The sequence below is a fragment of the Gymnodraco acuticeps genome, unplaced genomic scaffold (genome assembly GCF_902827175.1).
Source record: "Gymnodraco acuticeps unplaced genomic scaffold, fGymAcu1.1, whole genome shotgun sequence".
Taxonomy (NCBI): domain Eukaryota; kingdom Metazoa; phylum Chordata; class Actinopteri; order Perciformes; family Bathydraconidae; genus Gymnodraco; species Gymnodraco acuticeps.
In genome coordinates this window covers 384,344-403,592 of record NW_022991977.1, presented here as the reverse complement: position 1 = coordinate 403,592, position 19,249 = coordinate 384,344, and the positions used below count along the sequence as shown (strand labels likewise).

At 42.5% G+C, this 19,249-nt stretch overlaps 1 protein-coding gene across 13 annotated transcripts in view; it reads left to right on the top strand.

Annotated features, from left to right (window-relative positions):
* LOC117536210 (eukaryotic translation initiation factor 4 gamma 3-like) overlaps positions 1-19,249 on the top strand; it is a 55,027-nt gene that overhangs the window by 6,232 nt on the left and 29,546 nt on the right. For 9 of the 13 annotated variants that reach the window (XM_034200986.1, XM_034200985.1, XM_034200990.1 and 6 more), the window contains exons 2-8: positions 4,245-4,359; positions 4,792-4,896; positions 10,409-10,576; positions 12,860-12,952; positions 13,776-13,808; positions 16,989-17,009; positions 18,932-19,111. In XM_034200986.1, coding sequence (XP_034056877.1) covers positions 4,245-4,359; positions 4,792-4,896; positions 10,409-10,576; positions 12,860-12,952; positions 13,776-13,808; positions 16,989-17,009; positions 18,932-19,111 — 715 coding nt within the window. The remainder of the gene's footprint in view (positions 1-4,244; positions 4,360-4,791; positions 4,897-10,408; positions 10,577-12,859; positions 12,953-13,775; positions 13,809-16,988; positions 17,010-18,931; positions 19,112-19,249) is intronic. The other 4 variants (XM_034200988.1, XM_034200981.1, XM_034200987.1 and 1 more) reach the window with 2 other exon arrangements.

Genomic DNA, 19,249 nt, shown 5'->3' with positions numbered 1-19,249 from the left:
TACACAGCTGTAATTCATTGATAGTAGGAGTAATAGCAGATTACAGTTTATTGAGCCGTATCATCCTCAGGATCACACCCCTGCTATTTGTAAGGCTGTATTTCCTCCTGTCTTCCCCCTTCTCTCCCCCTCACATACAATCAGCACATTAGTGGCTTTACAGTAAGCTACTGATGAAGCAGGAGCTAAAGCAGCCCCCCCCTCCTTTCTTAAATGAGGCTTACAGGTCAATGTTGAATCAAGGGCCAAAGGTGAGTGGTTAAAGCTACTTTATGATCTCCTAAGAGAAGAAGCAGGATTGATTTATATTCTGTTCTGGTGGGGGACTTGTTTTAGACCCAAAATGACCTTGTCAAGGATAAACTACACAGAAGCCTATGCTTGTTTAGGAGTTATGAATCCTATTTTAAATGTGAGTTTTCCAAATGTATTTTAAAATGGAAAAAACCTGCTTACAGTGTCATAAGGAACCTGTGTTCCTTTGACTTTAAAGAGGCCCTATTTGGCTTTTTTGGCCTTTTTTTTTCCTGTCATGTTGCGTGTTATATAGGTTTTTGTGCATGTAAATGGTCTGCAAGGGCTAAAATCCCAAAGTTAACGCCAGAGGGATTTCCTCTCACACACACTCCCCCCCCCCAAATTCCCCCCCCCCCCCCCCCCCCCCCCCCTTCTTCACTCACTTCGGTGACACAGTTAAATCACTACGTAACACCTGGCTATTGGCTAGTGCTCCAACACATTGTACGTGAAACGCTAAGGGTAGGGACATCTCTAAGCTGTTGACCAATCACTACAGAGCCGGCCAGTTAAACAATCGGAGCAGACTGGGCTCTGGTTTGAGAAAGATAAATACCTTTTTGAGTCATGTAAGCATGTAAACAAGCACTTTGTATGTAAAAATAGACAAAATACAATTATGAAACCTGGAAATTAGCATAATAGGGCCCCTTTAACTAGCTAGTATCCTTAAGGTGAGGCAATGTTAGGGTTATGCACCTTTTAACCCTCTCTTCTGTACACAGTGTTTCTTCTCAGTCTCAGCGAGGGGTCAAATGTGAATCTCGCCATTAATGTAGTTTTGTCCAATTTGATGTCGCAGGTCATCTTTCAGCCCCACGACTCTCGTATTCCCTGAAGCGGTGTCCCTGCTGTAAGTCTTTAAGTTGACATTGTGCTCGCCTCCTTTCCTCAGGCAGAAAATTCATGGAGATCAAACTAATGACTAATATCTAATTAGTGCGGTCAGCCACTTTCATGGTTGTGCCCGTTACATGCAAAAGAGCCTGACTGAAAAGCTTCCATCTGGTTTACATGCTTGACACTGATGATCCTCAGGACATTTGGTTTTCACCGCGTGATCACCTACCTATGAATAGGAAACATTTTTTTACAAGCAGTTCATCTTAAAACTGCAAAAATAAACGAAGAATGAAATGGTAATAGTGTGGCATAATGGCATAATTGGACATCCACTCTTGCTAACTGTCGGCTATTGAAGGGAGTAGTCGCCAATATTAAAAATGCTATTATATTGAAGTGAGAATTTGCTGCAGTTTGTGTGTAACACTTTTTCAGGCACAGAAACAGAACGATTAAGCTAAATTAAACGATTTTTTTTTAACATATTAATTAGCTTTGTAATTAATTACGTTTAGCATCTGCTTTTGAGTTCCCTCACAACATAACTACTTACAAAAACCTGTCTTTGAGCAATTTAAAGGGGCCCCATTTTGCTCATTTTCAGGTCGATATATGTGTTATGTTCCTCCACATGTTTACATGCTTTAATGTTCAAAAGGTCTTTATTGTTCTCATACAATGCTGCAGCAACTCTTTTCACCCTCTGTCAGAAACCAGAGCCCAGTCTGCTCTGATTGTATGCTGGCCAGCTCTGTTGTGATTGGTCAACCACTTAAAGAGGTCAGTACACTGTATTGGAGCGCTAGCCAATAGAAGCTTGGGTGTTCCATAGTGATGTCATTATGTTACAGAAGTTATCAAAAGAGTCCAATGGAGGCATTTTAGGCAGCGGGGGGGAGTGCGTGGGAGAGAAACTCCCTCTGGGATTTTAGCCTTAGCAGACCATTTACATGCACAAAGACCTAAAGAACAAACTACAGGAAAGGGAAAACCTTAATAAAAACGTTTAACCCTTTAAATGAATCTGATGATTTCAAATTCGACTGCATTTGCAACAATCAGGTCTGCCAAAAATCCCTGGAAGATTTACTGATCTACTTTTGCGTTTGTTTTGCCACTGTTGACAAGAGCCCCCCTCCATTTTAATTCCAGGCGGATGTGTTACTGTTGCTCCAGCAAGTGAAGCCTGGGTATATTTCCCGACACGGTTTCCACACAGAGATCATGTACAGCAGACAGATCAGCTTGCCTCACTTGTTGATACCCCCTCTTAGTGTGACATTCTCTGTCCGTCACCCACCAGACCTCGGTCAAGAATCATTTGCAGTTGAATATTACATTCCCCCCATCTGCTTTGTGGCATTGGATGTACCACAGTAAGAATTTTCACATCAAAAATATATACAACAAGTAGAAGATTTATTTCAGTCTTTCTGGTGATATCACTTTTTGTCATGCACTTTTGGTAAAACAAAGCATCAAATACTGTGTCACCCATATAACAGTATTATTGTGCTCCTCCTCACGTTGACTGTCAGTGTCAGGAGACAGATCCTCTAATTGCTCCTCATTCTGTGTATGTACTGGGTGTGTGTGGGGGTGGGCGTGTTGTTATTCCCCGGCAATGAAACGGACAATACCTCCTGCTGCGCTTCTGCTTTTTTGGATAGCAGCCCTCTTTTAAAGGGATACATCCTTCTCTCCCTCTTGTGTTGTCGGTTAGGAGTAGCGATGCTGGCAGGGGGCCAAGACAGATGACGGCCCCTGCAGACAAGAGCAGAGTAAACTTGCTCAAAGGGCCAGTTTACTCCGTCAGGACAGCTTGTCTAATGGTCTTCGGTTAGCTGAGGGGGCTGTGTCCGATCATTCCTGTAACCTACGATTTGACATTCACACCCACTTACCGGCCTGATTGGCCAGCTGTGCAGAGGTTAGAAAGAACGCTGGGTTTCTCTTCAGCCCTTTTTTTTTTACAAAGAAGCTATTCCTGGCTCTTTTCATGTGAAGAGCTGAGAGCAGCACTGCATTTCTTCCTGGAGAAACTGTCTGAAAATGTGGAATGATATCCCAATTTTTAACCACATTGCATCTCCCCCTTATGACAGCTGGCTTTTCACTCTTGAGTTAGGTCATTCTGAACAACAACAAAAACGTTGGATAGTGTGCGCAGACACATGTCGCACAACCAACTTTCTCTCTAGCAAAACCCTTCCCTGGGGGGGGGGGGCGTGAAAAGGAAGAAAGCCAGACGTTCGGTTTCCCTTAAACCATGTGACTGTGTGTGTGAGAGACTTTCTGTCACGGCCAACTGCCTGAGCAGGTTACTAACCGCAGGGCTTCCCTCTTCTGTCTGGCTATTAGACATTCCCTCTTTTGTCTCCCTTAACATGTGAGTGATGTCTCCCAAGTGAGTCTCATTATTGAATGTTTCAGAAGCCCTAAAGAAAGTTGTCTTCTGTTCTGGTTTCTCTTCAGACAGAGCCCATAGCAATTATAACACCCTGAGTACTATAGGTTTATACAACTGTTGTGGTATTTGTCTTTGACCCTACTATTCCACTTTCAGCATAAGAAAACTGATATTTGATAATGTGTTTCTCTATGCATTTGCAGTTGGCTTATCTCCTGCTGTCCATTTGCCTGAAGTGGTCCAGAAATCCATTTCACATTTTCCCTTTCACACTTGCAAAATGGTGAAGGTACAAAGTGTGCTCTTAGAGATGGGGCATTTTGGGCTAGGGTGGGGTCGGGTGGTGGAAGGATCCTTGAAATCAGAGCCATTGGGCCTTGAGGAAAGCCCTTTGGATCTGGATCAGCTATATATGCATTGCATGAAAACATAGAAATGTAGAACAAAGAAAGTGTTTGCCAAAAACACTTTCACACATACTAAATCAAGTCCCTTAATGTTGTCGAGTCAGCAATATTTAGATTTAACACGATACGATACACTTTGTTGTCCCGTCAGGTCATTTGTTTTGGTCTCGTTACATGACTACATAAAGTATGAAACAAATCAAGGATCTGAGCATCTCTTTTCCCTTACTAAGAGATCTTTTAATGTCCAGTTGTGTTTGAGTTTTCCTAAACGCACCTCTCTCCAGGATCCCTCGGGTTCAGCCACCTCTGGACGACCGGATCTTCCCCTCACAGCCCGGAGTCACTGCAGTCTACAGTGTGAGTCCCTGCCAACAGACCCTCTCCCAAACATATCCACCGGTATGCTGCAGTGCATGCACATCAAAATACACACTCCAGATACAGAATACACACACACAGAGACTTATCTATTGTATGGACTGAATGTAGTTGCAAACATTTGACTGTAAAAACACACACACAGTTGCTAGATTATTAGGTACACCTGGATAAAACTGGCTTATGCAACACTCCCTTTTGTAAAGGTTGCATTGTTTGTTTAAACTGTTAATTAGATATGTTGATTTATGTTAATATTTTAAGCAGTTGCATCTTACCGAGAGGTGTTTCTAGTATTTAGTCTCCCCTCATTGATATGGGCGTACTAAATATTAGAAACTCCTCTCACAGAACAGTATAACCATGATAATGATGCCCTGATGTAGGCTTCATGCCACTCCCACAAGCATCAACGTATGAGGTGATTCTTTGCTGTTTTTCACCTGACCACAGAGCGCCACAGACATTGCTGTTTTTTTGAGGCAGAGCGCCCAACTGAAGTTCAGTGCAGGAGAAACGCACCAGTTTCCTCCTAAGAACATTGTAACCTTTATGAAGGTAGGATTTCTTGCATTTGTTTACAAAGTGTAACCCCCCTTTAAGTGTACCTGATAAACTGGCAACTGAATGTGTGTTGACTTTAAATATGTGTTTGCGGTTTGGTACCATGCAAGATCACAGGGCCTGTAAAACTGCTCGCCACCTCTATATTTTTTATGTTTGTGTCACAATATATTTAAACGCTATTCACAGGCACTGTAAACATGCATCTGTGTGGGGGTTTTATGTATTGCGTAAAGAAGAAGGCATGCTTATTAAGACATTATACTGTGCCCTGACTGCTGGGGAAATGTGTTACCTCAAGGGACCTTTGCCATTCACCGTCTCCCTCCAGGAGTTTATTAACATTTCCTGTATTGTGGTGTGTCATCGTTTGTGTTGTATTTATATATTGTTGAAGGAGTACTATTATTTTTGGCCACAGAAAAAAACAAAAACACATTTCCTCTGAAATGTTGTCCTTGGCTGAACCATGGACTTGCCATTCATGTGTGTCAGTGACCAGCCACACCTACTGTAAAGACCAATAGAAACCTGAAATAGCCTCATCCCTTCCCTCTGAGGACACCAGTCACCATCTGGTAGTGGGCATTATGCTGTGATAAGAGTCATGTTTGCAGACCCTGGTCCTCTAATCAGCCACATGTGCATTTTTCTTTCTACCATACTTGGCTTTGTAAGATAATGATTAGTGGCAACCCCACATTAAATGTTTACTACTGAAATTACAAGAAAGAAATATTGATTTTCCTTTCACTACACATTTTATAGATTTAGTTTTTCTCGACAAAATGAACTGAGCTGGCTCAATAAATATGGTGCTCACTGAGACCTCCTCCACACTGACATTGTAGTGGTCATTTGTGGGGAGAATATAACATCATAGTGAGTGTTTGATTGCCCTGTGCTGACGTTTGATCTTTTATGAGCTTTGTAGTATTCTATAGGATTGCCACTTTGGTTATTTGAAACCACAAAGAAGATGATTTCAGTTATGATTTCTGTTGCACAGCATGTATAGCTGCACCAGAAAAAAGCCGGTGTATGCCTAAAGAGACTGAGATGATCTACTGTAACAACACCACTGGAAACACTGCAGGTTTTAAGAGATGTTCTACCTCTGGAAGTTCATTTTAAATGCGATAGGCTGCAACAATGATGACACTGGTGGAAATAAATCCCATGGCATGAAACGGTTGTTCTCTGCAGTGGATGTAAAGCTTGTACACCCCCTCCCCTCCCCCCTTCTCTTCATGTACAGCTCCATACAGTCGCTTGCCTCCCTTCCCCCACCCCATCACTCTGTATGTCCTCAGAATCTCTCACTGGCCTGGAGCAGTGCAGGCTCCTCCCCTGGCAACAGCAGCTAGATTAGTTGCTACATCCCAGGTCATCTGAGGGAAGTAGGCCACACATAGTTTATGGAGAGAAGCAAAAGGGATTGATCCTATAGAATCTATACAGAGTAGTGTCAGTATATTTGAATACAATGCATTTTAAGGAGAAATCCCTTAATGTTAGTTTTAGCGTTGGAGCTGTGAAAGCTTTAATAGCCGAGTGTGTAAAGAAAAAGAAAAAAAAAGCCTGGCTGGAGAGAACCGTGGGCTGCCCAGCTTTCCTGGCTGTCTCAGTGCCTCCTGCTTTCTTCCTGCTGTATCCTGTCTCAGTCCCTGGTGTGTGTGCGTCTTGCAGCAGAAACAAGCAGCACCTGCAGTGTTGCCAGCCAGCAGCTGCAGCAGCCAGGGCCCATCCCGCCACCAGTCAAATCTCATCTCTTCCTCCTGATAGTGCCCCCCCAGGCTGGGGATGAACCCCTGAGCCCTTTGTTGGCCCATATCGATGAGACTTGTTCGAATGACTCCGTTGCTCTATTGTTTCCGAGGGCACTTCATTTAGGGGTGGGCGATATTGAAAAATATATTATCACGATATTTTTCAAGCATAGACGATAGATAGACGATATATATCACGATATTTTTTCATGTCGGTTATTATGGTTATTTTTCAAGTTACTTAACAGTACAAGCACCTACAAGGTAACAGAAACTAAAACAAAAAGGAGTAACAGACCAAAATAGCATTTCAAGCTGGTTTTATTTCTGAAATGAATCCCTGAATGAACAATTCAACATTTTGATATGGCTTCAAGGCACAGTTTCTCAGTATAAAAATGAACTTTCTGAGGTAGCACTAGCACTAGCGTGTCAAACAACTCGGACTGAACTACCAACACGAAAGCAGAGGTGCGCTGACATTGTGAAATCGATCGGGCTTGATATATGGTGAAATTAAAATCAGTAGGTGAGGCTGGGGGAGCGGGAGGGGAAGAGGCTCTCCGTCCGCTGTCATAGCCCCCTGCGCCACGCACGGAGAGCCTCTTCCCCTCCCGCTCCCCCAGCCGTTCAAATCCAGTTTTGGACAGTCTGCCGTGGTTCCATCCCATTTCAAGTGCTGTTCGAGGCTCGGCGTAACCCTCGGAGCACACTCTCCAATCACAGAGCTTGAGGACTATCACGGGGTTTGTCAAACAGAGCACATGGTGTAGTCCAAACGATAGCTGGGGATTCTGGTTAGTGTAGTGTCTTCTGCTATGGTTTACTCCGAAAAAATATTTGTTTCTCCGAATCGAAGAGGAAAAATACAAAAGCATTGCACACAATTTAAACCAATCAATGTTGTGTAATTAACAAGGATAATCTGGTGTTTTTTAGTCGATGAGTAGTGCAGATATCACTGTAAAATCAATCGACAGTAAGGGGAATACTTACTTCCGGGTGTACAATTCTCCGTTATCCAATGAGAATGGATAACATTGCCTTTTTTAAGGGCAGCCGACACAAACGAATGCCGTGCTTCCATGAGCGTCAAATCCCGACGCAGATGGGAATACATTGTAATCAGTTGAAAGCAGTGGCGAGCCGTGACTTTTATACCTAGGCCCTGGCCTCTGACCCCCCCCCTTCCCTCGAATTATTAAGTCACAGCGTATACTTCAGCGGAATATCAAAACAACGGCCCGGGGTGAAAAACGCATCAATGAAAGCGACCCTCTACCACACAGAACAACACCTGTAAATAACCCTATTTGTGTTTTTTGAAATTGAAAAGGATATTGCATTGTGTTTTGTTACTTTCGTTGCAGTTGTAAGTCTTAAGTGTAATTTGGCATGCTTTTATTTTGAAGGCGAGTTAACGCTGTTGACCGGAAGTTGTTGTTGCTATGGAAACAAGAAAAGTTTCACAGCGGGCGGAACTTGTCATAAAGTCCGCGATAATAACACCCACCCATTTAGAGGGAAGATATGATTGGTCAATTGTACTGTCATTTGACATTACTCTCTCGTTCAGTTACTATAGCTGGGCCCTCTGTGAATTCATAGCTGGACCGCCTGGACGTCCAACAGCTCCTGTCTTCACAGACTCGCAGAGACGAGCTTCTTTCATTTAACCCTTCACATTCCAACAGAAACTGAATAGGCAGATTTGAAGGATTTATTTCTTTGGAAATGTTATTTTTAGGGCCGGGACTTTAACGCGTTAATTAAGATTAATTAATTACACAAAAATTAACGCGTTAAAAAAATTAACGCATTTTAATCGCACTTATTTTTGCACCGCGGAACGTTTCTCACTGGATGAGTTTCAGGCGTACCGATTATACTGGAGCACCAACTAACGTTCATGACTTCAGACAACAACAAACCACAGTGAACAACAGTGGGAAATGTTGTTTTAAAAAACGGACGGATGGAAGCGTCGATAAGAGCACGGTTGTGTGCAAATTATGCAAAAAGGAATTTGCATATCACCGCAGCACATCAAGCCTCAAGTATCACCTCAATGCAAAACATATAGCAGCTAGCGTGGAAGCTAGCGTGGACGTTAGCCTCTTTTATCGCGTTCACACCAAAAAGAGCCGGTACTAAAATGAGTTCATGAGAACCTTTTTACCCCCACGAAAGTCCCTGCTAGAGAGCAGAGAGCTGCTAGAGAGCAGGGACTTTCGTACGGCTCTCTTGTGAGAAAAGAGATATATTTCTGATTGGCTGGGCGGATTGCAAACCACGCCCCGTAAAACTCCCAAAAAGTTTTGTGAATTTTATTATCCTCGCATTAGCATTATTAGCATTAGCATTAGCCCAGCGCAGAAACGCAGAGAGACTAATTTATGGCAACACAAAATAAAACATGGGAGCGGTGGAGATGAGGAGGTGTCGGCGTTCTGGCGATTTACTCGGAAGGCTGCAGGGACTCCCAGCAGCTTCTACTGAAGCAGAAGAAGTGACGTCAGCGGCTTCATTTGCCTAATCCTCCTCCAGGTTCAAAGAGTTCTCATGAACTAAATTCTCATGAACCTTTGTGGGAAAAGTACTGCGGTGTGAATGCGCCTAATGGTATACTAAAATCCATGCGAAAAAAATTGCTTCTCACTGTTCTCAGGTCAAATATTTATATGTGATTAAAAATGCGATTAATTTCGATTAATTAATTACAAAGCCTCTAATTAATTAGATTACTTTTTTTAATCGAGTCCCGGCCCTAGTTATTTTAAATACAATTAAATCAAGTTATTTTGATAAAACTAATGAAAAATATAACTTAAAAAAATATTATTTTTTAAAAATATTATTTTGTAGAATATCTTAGGCCCTCACAGAGGGCCTAGAGGGCCCTCACGGCTCGCCACTGGTTGAAAGCTATTTGCGTCCCTTTATGAAGCTGAAGGAGCCTAGGAACTGCACGCCACGGACACTGACCAAGCGTCGCGCCTGGACGATTATGGAGTGAGAGTGTGTTGGCTAACCCTAACCCTAGCCGGACAGGGGATCGTGTCCGTCTCTGTGGCTTCAGGCTTGATCGCCGTTCAAATGACAGTTTTAATGATCTCAATGGGAATGGTTAGCGTTTCATATGCACGCAAATAAAATTAAAATATTAGCCAACAGAATCAACCAAGACAATAAATGAAGTGCAATACTGTCTGAATCCTGACTAGACAGCTTTAGAGCATGTCTTTCACATCAGTTTTCTTTTTTTCAAGTTTTTTTTTTTTTTTTTTTATCCCGATAGATACGATATCTCTGAAAAAGCATATCGTGGAGACCTAATATCGTCACGACGATATATATCGTCATATCGCCCACCCCTAACTTCATTTGTCACACATGAGTTGGATCGTGATGTGATTGCTTGACCCAGTTATGCCATATGAGGCCCAGGCATCCTTGCACAGCATAGTTGGGCACAGCATGTTGCAGGAGAGGCCAGAGAGTGTCAGTCAACCCCTGCAGACTCCCAAATCACTCTGCAGGTCCTCACCTCTGCACACATACAGGGGCTAATCCTGGAGCTTTAGCTTCATTTAAATTCTTCAACAGGGGAGAGGTCTAATGACCTGTGGAATCCAGATGTTCTTTCTGTTCCTCTTCTGCATCAGTGCATGTGTGTGTGGCATAGTATCTTGTTTTGGGTGTCTGTATATCTAACCTGACTGTTTTATGTGATGCAGGTACCCAGGCACGCTGGCCCTCCTTACACTGCTCATGACATCACAAAGGGACACCCTAACTTGGCGGGCACACCACCCGGCCATGCCCACTCCCCGGCGCTCACTCAGGTATCCCTTCCCACAGCTTCCCAATATCGCTATGCGAAGGGCTGGGAGGCAGGCGGAGGGGTGAGTTTATCAGTGTGTCCGCCTTTAACCTCAATGCATGCTCATGTTTGATCTGTCCATCTGTTTGCTTATTTGTTATGACTTGTGATAGGGCTTGGATACAATTCAACATTACAATTTAGTTTCCCCCGATATAACCCCACCATCACGAACATTAAAATAAAGATAGTCTGATTTACTTATCTGAAAAACATTTGTATTGAATTAATGGAACAGGATTTTGAAATGATAGCATTCTTTTTTTTTCAACAAAAAAGACAAATCAGTCCTAGACAAACATGCATCTCCTGTATTCTTCATACAGTCCTAATTAGTTTAGAGTGCAAACCAAGCATGCATGTTGCTAAATAGAGATCAATACTGGTCAGGGCTGCAGGGCTGATTCATATGGACAAACACGTTTAAGTATGTGACCTGTTTAGATTAAAACTACGTTAGGAAAGCAGTTCGCCCTGAGGATTAACACTGGTTTGAACCCAGTACCCTCTTGCTGTGTGGTTGTAGTGCTAACCCGCAGGGAGTAATGTTATGATGTCTAAGCCAACCATAGCTGTTTTAATATCAGCTACTTTGTACAACATCAAAAGGTTGTTTGGGGTTATGATTTATGATCAATTTGCTCAACCAAAATCTAAAATAGTTTTTAAATGTTGGAGCCAATGTTATGCCCCTGCAGCTGAAAAAAGTCCTCTGCTAAACTTCATTGCCATCAGTTTAGCATAATTAAAGCATTTTTATGTTTAGACCTCGATTATTTGTGTAAAAAAGTAGAAAATAATGAATCAGGATAGGGAATACGTTAACAGGGGATGTGGGTGTAACCATCTTTACACCACCTGAGGTTAAGGGCAGAAGCATAGTGCTTAACCTGGATTTAAGTAAGATTATTGACTGGATGTTATGGATTTGAGGGATTACAACCATGATCCCAGGTTGACCTTCTCATCATAGACATACAGGATACCAATTACAAGATTATTAAAGAATATAATAATTACAATTAGACATGGTCGGGGTCAGGTAAGGGTTAACAATATGGTAGAAATCAAATTGGGATGTCTTTCTCCTGCCATTGCTAGTAAATAAATGAATTATTTTAAAGGGCCCATGTCATGCTTTTCCGGTTCTTACCCGTCCCCTTGTGTGTTATGAAGGTTTTTCTGCATGTAAACGGTCTGCAGAGTCACAAACCCTCAAAGTACACCCTGTAGCGAGTAAAACTCTAACACCGAAAATACCTGTCTATGCTTTCCCAGAACGCCTCATTGGAGATTTTTCTTTTTCCATTGTGTACTTTTTGGGTATAGTGACGTATTTCGGGTATAGTGACGAAACGAAACGTCCCCGGAGCCGTTACGTTTGGACCAATCTGCGGACTTCCTCACACACACACACACACACACACACACACACACACACACACACACACACACACACACACTCGGCGGGACGTTGCGAGGCTCGCTGCTGCGAGGAGCAGGACACTGTGAGCTGGCTCACTGGTGTGGGGACAGCGAGACACCGCGGAACTCAGCCTCGGCACACACACTGCGGGTGTGTGTGTGGTTTCGGCTGGGTTTCGCTCTGTCTCGCAGACAAAAAAAAAACTCCGTAATAAATGTAGTCTACATTTCATAAGAGGTGTAAAACCTGTGAGCATTTTAAATCCCATTTGAACTAAATGCTTATATAATCTATAGTTGTATTTGTATTGTTGATTTTAATGTGTGAACGAGACGATATAGAGAAGGTTAAGCTGTCATTATGAGGCTGTTCTGTACTGTTGGAGTGGTGAGCAGGCCTATTGTTTTTGGATATTTGTGGAGTTAGGTGTTCCGTGAGTGTTTTCTTATTGGTTAAGTGTCCTTGGTATGAAAAAGTTTGAGAAACACTGCGCTAGTGGATTGTCAACGGGGGGAGCCTCGCTGCGGGTAAATTATACAGATGGCCAGTCCGCCCCTGAAAAAAGTCAATGCAGACGTTATTATTAATAATAATAAAAACATTTATTAAGAAAATTGATTTTCTTTTTTTTCTTTTTTCTTTAACATTTTAATGTTGTAATCATCTCGCGACCCCCACTTTGGAACCCCTGCTTTAGGGTACCAATTATCTTTGCGCAGCACATAAACCCCAGCTGGAAACATACCAGCAACATCTAAGTGTTGCTTGTTAATTGTGAAATGTGTTAATGAAATTAGGATTTATGCACAGTTCCTGTCTGTATCCTAACACACTGTCTCCTCCTCTGTCTTTCTTTTTCTCTTTTTCTTTTTCTCACAGTCTCCATACAACCCTGGACTAAATGCTGGTTCCGCCCCTTTAGTGTATTCTCCCCAGACGCAGCCAATGAATGCACAGCCACAAAGTCGCCCGGTGAGTGTCCCTCTGCTGTTGGATTTACAGCTCTGCTGCCTCCAAGTACAAGAGTTTGCTCTTTACTGTGGCTTTGATTGAGAGTTGGGAGATGTCATTGACTTACTGACCTGGTGTTTAGATGCCACAAAGAGCTTGATAAATGTTGAAACATCTAAATCTGCTCATGTCAGTGAAGCATGAGCTGTACTTTTTTATTCAGATTTCCTTAACTTTCCAGACTTGTGGTGTGTCGTGTGGGACATTAGTAAACACTGGTGTAATCATTTCCCCTTGTTATGCAATATTCAAGTTAAAAAGTCAGAGTCCCTGTCTTACATTTAAAACCATGAAAAGCCCACTAACAGCTTTTAGGAAACCTCACACCACGAGAAGACATTTTGAATATCATATATACTTTGCCAGCATTTTCTGTACTCGCATTATTTATGAATCTTGCCTGGCTCCTGCCCAGCCCCCATCAGCAGAGCAAGGCTAACCAGACCTCAGGAGTCTTGTTTTAAGCCGTGTGGTTACTATGGGAAGGATTCCTACATAGGAAACAGGATATTATTTTAATCCCACTACAGTATGCAACACGGCATACAGATTACTCTTTGCAAGTCACAATTGGGAATCATAATATTTAACCTTGCTTAATACAGACCTTGACTTGGGTCTGAGAGCGGCGTCACGTACCAGGTGAAGTCTCGTGTGGTTTTGTTCTGTATTTACCGGCCTCATCGCTCATCTTATCTGTGTCTCTCTTATGCTCTTTCTTTCTCCCTGCTTTGCCATCACTGCTTCAATCTCCTTGCTGGACATGTCCTCCCTCCCCCACCAGTTTGCCACGGGCCCTCGACCAACCCACCATCAGGTAATTTACCCCCGCTGAACACCCCTCCCGCTCCCTCTCTTGCATCATCCTCATCAAAGCAGTTTTGAGCTGGTACCTGCTGGCAAGAGGGCTGTTTACGGGACGTCTGCCATTCCTTCAATAAAAAAGTAGTCTCCGATTTGCAAAAGCTTCAAATGTCTTGGATACAGTTGAAGAGGTTTTAATTATCATGGGGGGTTTTTCTGAGCGTGCTGCTATTTAATCCACCTGTCCAGCCAGGTGCGCAGCGCAGTTTCCTGGCGGGTGGGTTTCTTGCACTATTCATGTTTATTTTTATGTTGAGATTAATCGGAGTTCATTTCCAAGAATTGAGTTGCAATTGAATATTGTTTTATCAGGTTCAGATGTAATGAAGCCTAAGCTTGTCTTTGGGCTCTCAGTTGAACAGGTTATCCTTTTATTCACAGGATGTTTAGGATTGGGATTCTCCTAGACTTTCTTACAGTTTATATCATTTTCTTAAAGACCCTTTACAATGTAAAGGGCCTTGAGTTTGAGGGGTATCAAACTCAAGGCCCGGGGGCCAAATCCGGCCCGCGGCTTCATTTCATGTGGCCCTGCAAGAGCTTGCAAAGAATATAATACTTTTATTATACGGTTACATGACACTTTACAGAAGCAGGTTGCCCATAAACTACATGTCCCACAATGCATCTCGTTTTGTGACATGCGCATTGAAGAGACTTGTAATTATTTGCCCTGGACTTCTGCTTTCAGACATAGTTAATTACTAAGTTATTATCCTATCCGATAATAATCCAATTCAGAGGCAATAATGTAATATAATACATTATTTTATATATTTATATAGTTACAACCGGCCCTTTGAGTGCAACCTTTATGCGAATGTGGCCCGCAATGAAATTGAGTTTGACACCCCTGCTTTACATGATGACTTAAATATTGATCTAACATTTAAACGAACAGGAAATGACTAGTCTCTCTGTGATAATGGGTTTAGCCTCTGCACACGTGTTTAGAGCCTATGATTGTTAGCTATTAAAAGAAGTAAAGGTGAAAAATAATAGAAGCTTAATTATTGGAAAAGATAATGTACTTGCCAGTCAGAGTGCTTTCAATTGCATGTGCCATGAACACACCTAACTACTACCTTGAGTTAATGGTGCTAGACCTCTGCAGGACACTTCCATGCAGCATTATTACTGTATTTGTTAGTGTGTTCGTAAGTGTCTCGATAGTGTCCTGCTAATCAGTTTTTTTTCCTCTATTCTTTTTAAGTATAGTTGATCCTAGCATAATTGAGCCATTATTTGCAATGATTCTATTTTTTAAGGATATTTGGCTGTGATATCATGAGTCTTATTTGTTTCCAGTAATTACACCAAGGTAGTGTCATTTTAAATTGGCTGTTTTATTGATGTTTGGGCAAGAATTGTGACGTCGAGATTTGTACACAACTACATCTGCAAGCCACATTCCAGATGAACACAAGTGGTCCTAATAGTTGTTCTTAAAATGCTGAATATTCATATGGTATAATCAAGTGGTGGTCTTAAGTTTTCAGAACAAAGAGAGCCAGTGGTAAAGGTAGAAGGCTCCGTCTGTGAGTTTCCTGTCAGGCATTTGACACCTTGTGAACCAATGTCATTAGATTGTGAAGGGCCTGTTAATGTGTTCCTGTCTGGCAGTGGTGCGGTTTGTGGATCACCTTGTGGATGCTAAGAGTTGCTGACATTCAGTACATGTTATTTCCTGTTGTCTTTTGTATTTGTTTATTCATACCGTAATGTTTCATGCCGCTGCCAAGTCAAGATTGATGTGTCATTCCCACCCCAAGATGTTCCTTGTGTAACTTGTTGTCTAACATCCTCACCTTCTGGATGCTTCTGTGTGGACAGCCTTTTGACACACTATTAATAGTGTCGTGTCAAAGTGTGTCGGGTGTGTTTGCCCTTGGGAGTTCGTACAAATACATTTACACACATACAAGTGCATGCTCTGGCTGTCACAAACTGGCGCTGGGATCACTTGTGCCACCACGGAAGTGGATTCGGAAAGCAGATGAAGCCAAACAGTAGCCTTTTATACCGATGGTGAAAACAGCCATTGTCCCCCTGAAACACACTCAATGCACAGTAAAGGCTACATAGAGATCAGGAAATGCATTCATTTGGCTAAAACATCTTCAAACAAGGGTCATCATTATTCAAAAAGATTCCCTCCACTTATGCATGAAACTGACGTTTAAGGATTTCAATCACAGCTTTTGTTTGCGTGTGAACCAAAAGGTCACAGCAAGCGGTTATTACACTAAAACAAACAACTGTTGTTTAATCCAGAGAGCTATTCAGAGTGTAAATAACACTATTACGTGTTTTCTCTTGGTTGGCCCCAAGTAGCAGAAATGTCACATAATCATTGGACCTTACAATTTTTTTTCATTTGGCATTTCCACCTTTACAATCCCTGTATGCTGGCAGTATTTGTGGTCAACATTTCATATTGTTTACCCTTTGCAAATCACGTACAGTGTGTTGGAACGGTAATTACATAGTGATGTCATAATGTTACTAAAGTAAACAAAGGTGTCCAATGGAGGCGTTTCAGGCGGGGGGAGTGTGGGAGAGAATCTCCCTCTGGAGGGAACTTTGGGATTTTAGCCTTAGCAGAGCATTTACATGCACACAAACCTATTTAACACACAACAGGGAACGGAAAACCGCAAAAAGCATTGATTTATATCATCCATTTGAGCTGCCAGGCTATCAGGGCAGTGAAGTGATACCTATCAGCCCCCCCCTCCCTGGCAGAGAACACTTTGTGGCGCAGGGACTGCACGATTTGAGGAAAGTAATACCAGTTGGAAGTAAAGTGTGTGTTTGGGTGAGACAGGATTTTTGTGGACAGAGGATATGAGTGCAACCGTGCATGTTATGTGAGGGTGGCAAATGCTGATGTGACATTTTCACTGAAGCTTTTTTCCACTTTACCACCCACCCCAAGGACACACTTTTCTATTGTTCGAGGTATTCTTGCCAATCAAAGTGGCTCTGGACCAGTTTCAGGTAGAGGGATATCATTGGGTAGTTCCCTGCCTTGATGTGTGTGGGTGACTGATTGCCTGCTTGTGTTTGTATTGAGTCACCAGTACCAGTCTCCCATTGGCTTTTTCTCTCTTCCCTGCTTTCAAAACTCAAGGGAGGATTCAGGCCCATCCAGGTAACATTAACCTCTCTTTGAAAAGTCTCCCTGCAGACCTGCATGGCATGATGAGGATCATCCTCAAATGATCCTGTTCCTCCTGACTTCTATCCCCATGCACCCCCTCATCTTCACCCCAGTGTATGCTCAGCAGAGAGATCAATGTATCATCATTATTTCCTGCCTTTTATGTAGAGGATCATTACTGCACCTTCATCATGTTGTAGTTTTCCCTCCACTCATTACTCATCTTTAATTAGCCTGCACAATTGAATGAACAGCATGCGGAATGAAAGAGATAAGTGCATTTTCTGTATCACCCATGTATTAAGAATGTGTCTGTTAATGTCTTGTGCCAATTGGAGGTATGTATGGTTTCAATGTTGCTGGAGAGCACACTTATTGTTTCAGTGATTTCTTTCAGCCCAAGTTACAAAGCACTTTTTTTTGTTGACAGTGTTGAAAAGTTGTTTTGTCTGTCGACTCATATGTCTTGCTTTGACAGCGATTTTTACCGAGACTGTCTTTAGGGTAGCTTGTAATGAACAGCTTCCTGGTCCTTTCCCAAATGTCCACAGGGCTATTTGCAATAAAGCCATTAAACCTGATTTATTATGTTAACGGTGATTTCCCTCCTGGGTATTTTTAGAGCGCTTTACAGCATTGTTTATTCTTTCTTTCACTGGAGCCCAGTGTGACAGCGCTTGGGATATTCCCAGCATGAGCCCTTAGTTGCTTGGAAGTCAGTCAGCTGTTGGTAGTAGTCTTCCTTTTGTCCAAACACAAAACCTGCCCATTAATAAACGTTTTAACTGATTGTGACGTGCTGTATTGAAAAGTAGCTGCATTCACTACGAGTGTGTTTTATGTGAGGCTTGAGAAAAGGCCATATTGCTGCCTGATGAAGAAAGCCATGCTGTGTCTGTCACACATTCAGCACAACTGTTAGCCAAGCTGCTCACACACACATACAAAGGTATTCAAAGCCATTCAGCTGGCCAAGAGTTTTTATTTTATTTTCTACAGCTGTGTGCAGCTTGTTTACAGTCGGCAGGCTGGCCACAATAATATCATTTTTTTTTTAAAGAGACAGCTGTGTGTAAATGAGTTTTTAGTTGTGCTCCTGACGAGTAGGACGGCACTTTCATCGTTGTATGAATGTTGACTTGTAGTGTAGAGCTTTGAGTTGTTGGGAGACTGTTACACATGTAACATATAAATATGAGGAGATTGAGATTATTCATTTTTGACATCGTAGCGATAACAGGCATGGGATATCCAGCCTCGTTGTTAAGAAGCTATAACGGTGAAGAGATTTGGCCACAGACCAGTGAAATTAGGAGAGATTATAGCTAACAGAAAAAAGATGTGTTTCCAGCCTGATATTTCAAGTATCAACAGAGCTTGCCTCCCAAATGTGCAGCTGGAGGAGGGCAGCTGTGTGGGCAAAGGCTCGACCACCAAAAGAGTTCTTATTAAATCGAGGAATGGTAAAGTAACCAGCATCAAGGGAATGTAAAGGGGTGATTAAGTGTATGGGGAAATAAAGCTGCTTGCCAGTTAAATACAGTTTTAGATGTTAAGTAAAGCAAATCATGGTGGAAATTATGGATTGAAAAGGCATTAAATCGTAGTATAAAAGTGTGCACGGCTGCCTAGAAATCATTTAGCCTTTCATCCCTCAGTCTGAATGAGAGTGTAGAGGAAGTAGCGGTGCTGGGGCTTTTTTTCCCTCGTTTTTTTTTACGCTGCTGATAGAAACCAGGACTGTCTCACTGTGAGAAATGTGTAGGCCAAATGGTGGAGACATCTAAGAAAAACAGTACCTGTTTGTGTTTTAGACAAAGCATGGCAGCATGTGGAAGTGAGACGGCCGCCTCCTGGATAGCACTAAATGTCTCTTGTTGTTCCTCTGGGTTTTCTTCACATGTTGCCTTCAGTTTTTCCAGAGGACTCAGATGCAGACTGCGAGGCCCACCATCCCTACTAACACCCCCTCCTTACGGCCCGGCTCCCAGACGCCTACAGCAGCTGTCTACCCCACCAACCAGCCCATCATGATGACCATGGCCCCCATGCCTTTCCCCTCCCCACAGGCTGCTCAGTACTACATCCCACAGGTGACACAGGCAGACTGAACTGGGTCTTACTATTACATTTGGTCTTATACCTCAGTTCGAGCTATAGTTATGTGTGCACATCACTTCTAAAAATATGATTTGATTTTGTATTTATTATGATGAATGCAGATTCTGAAC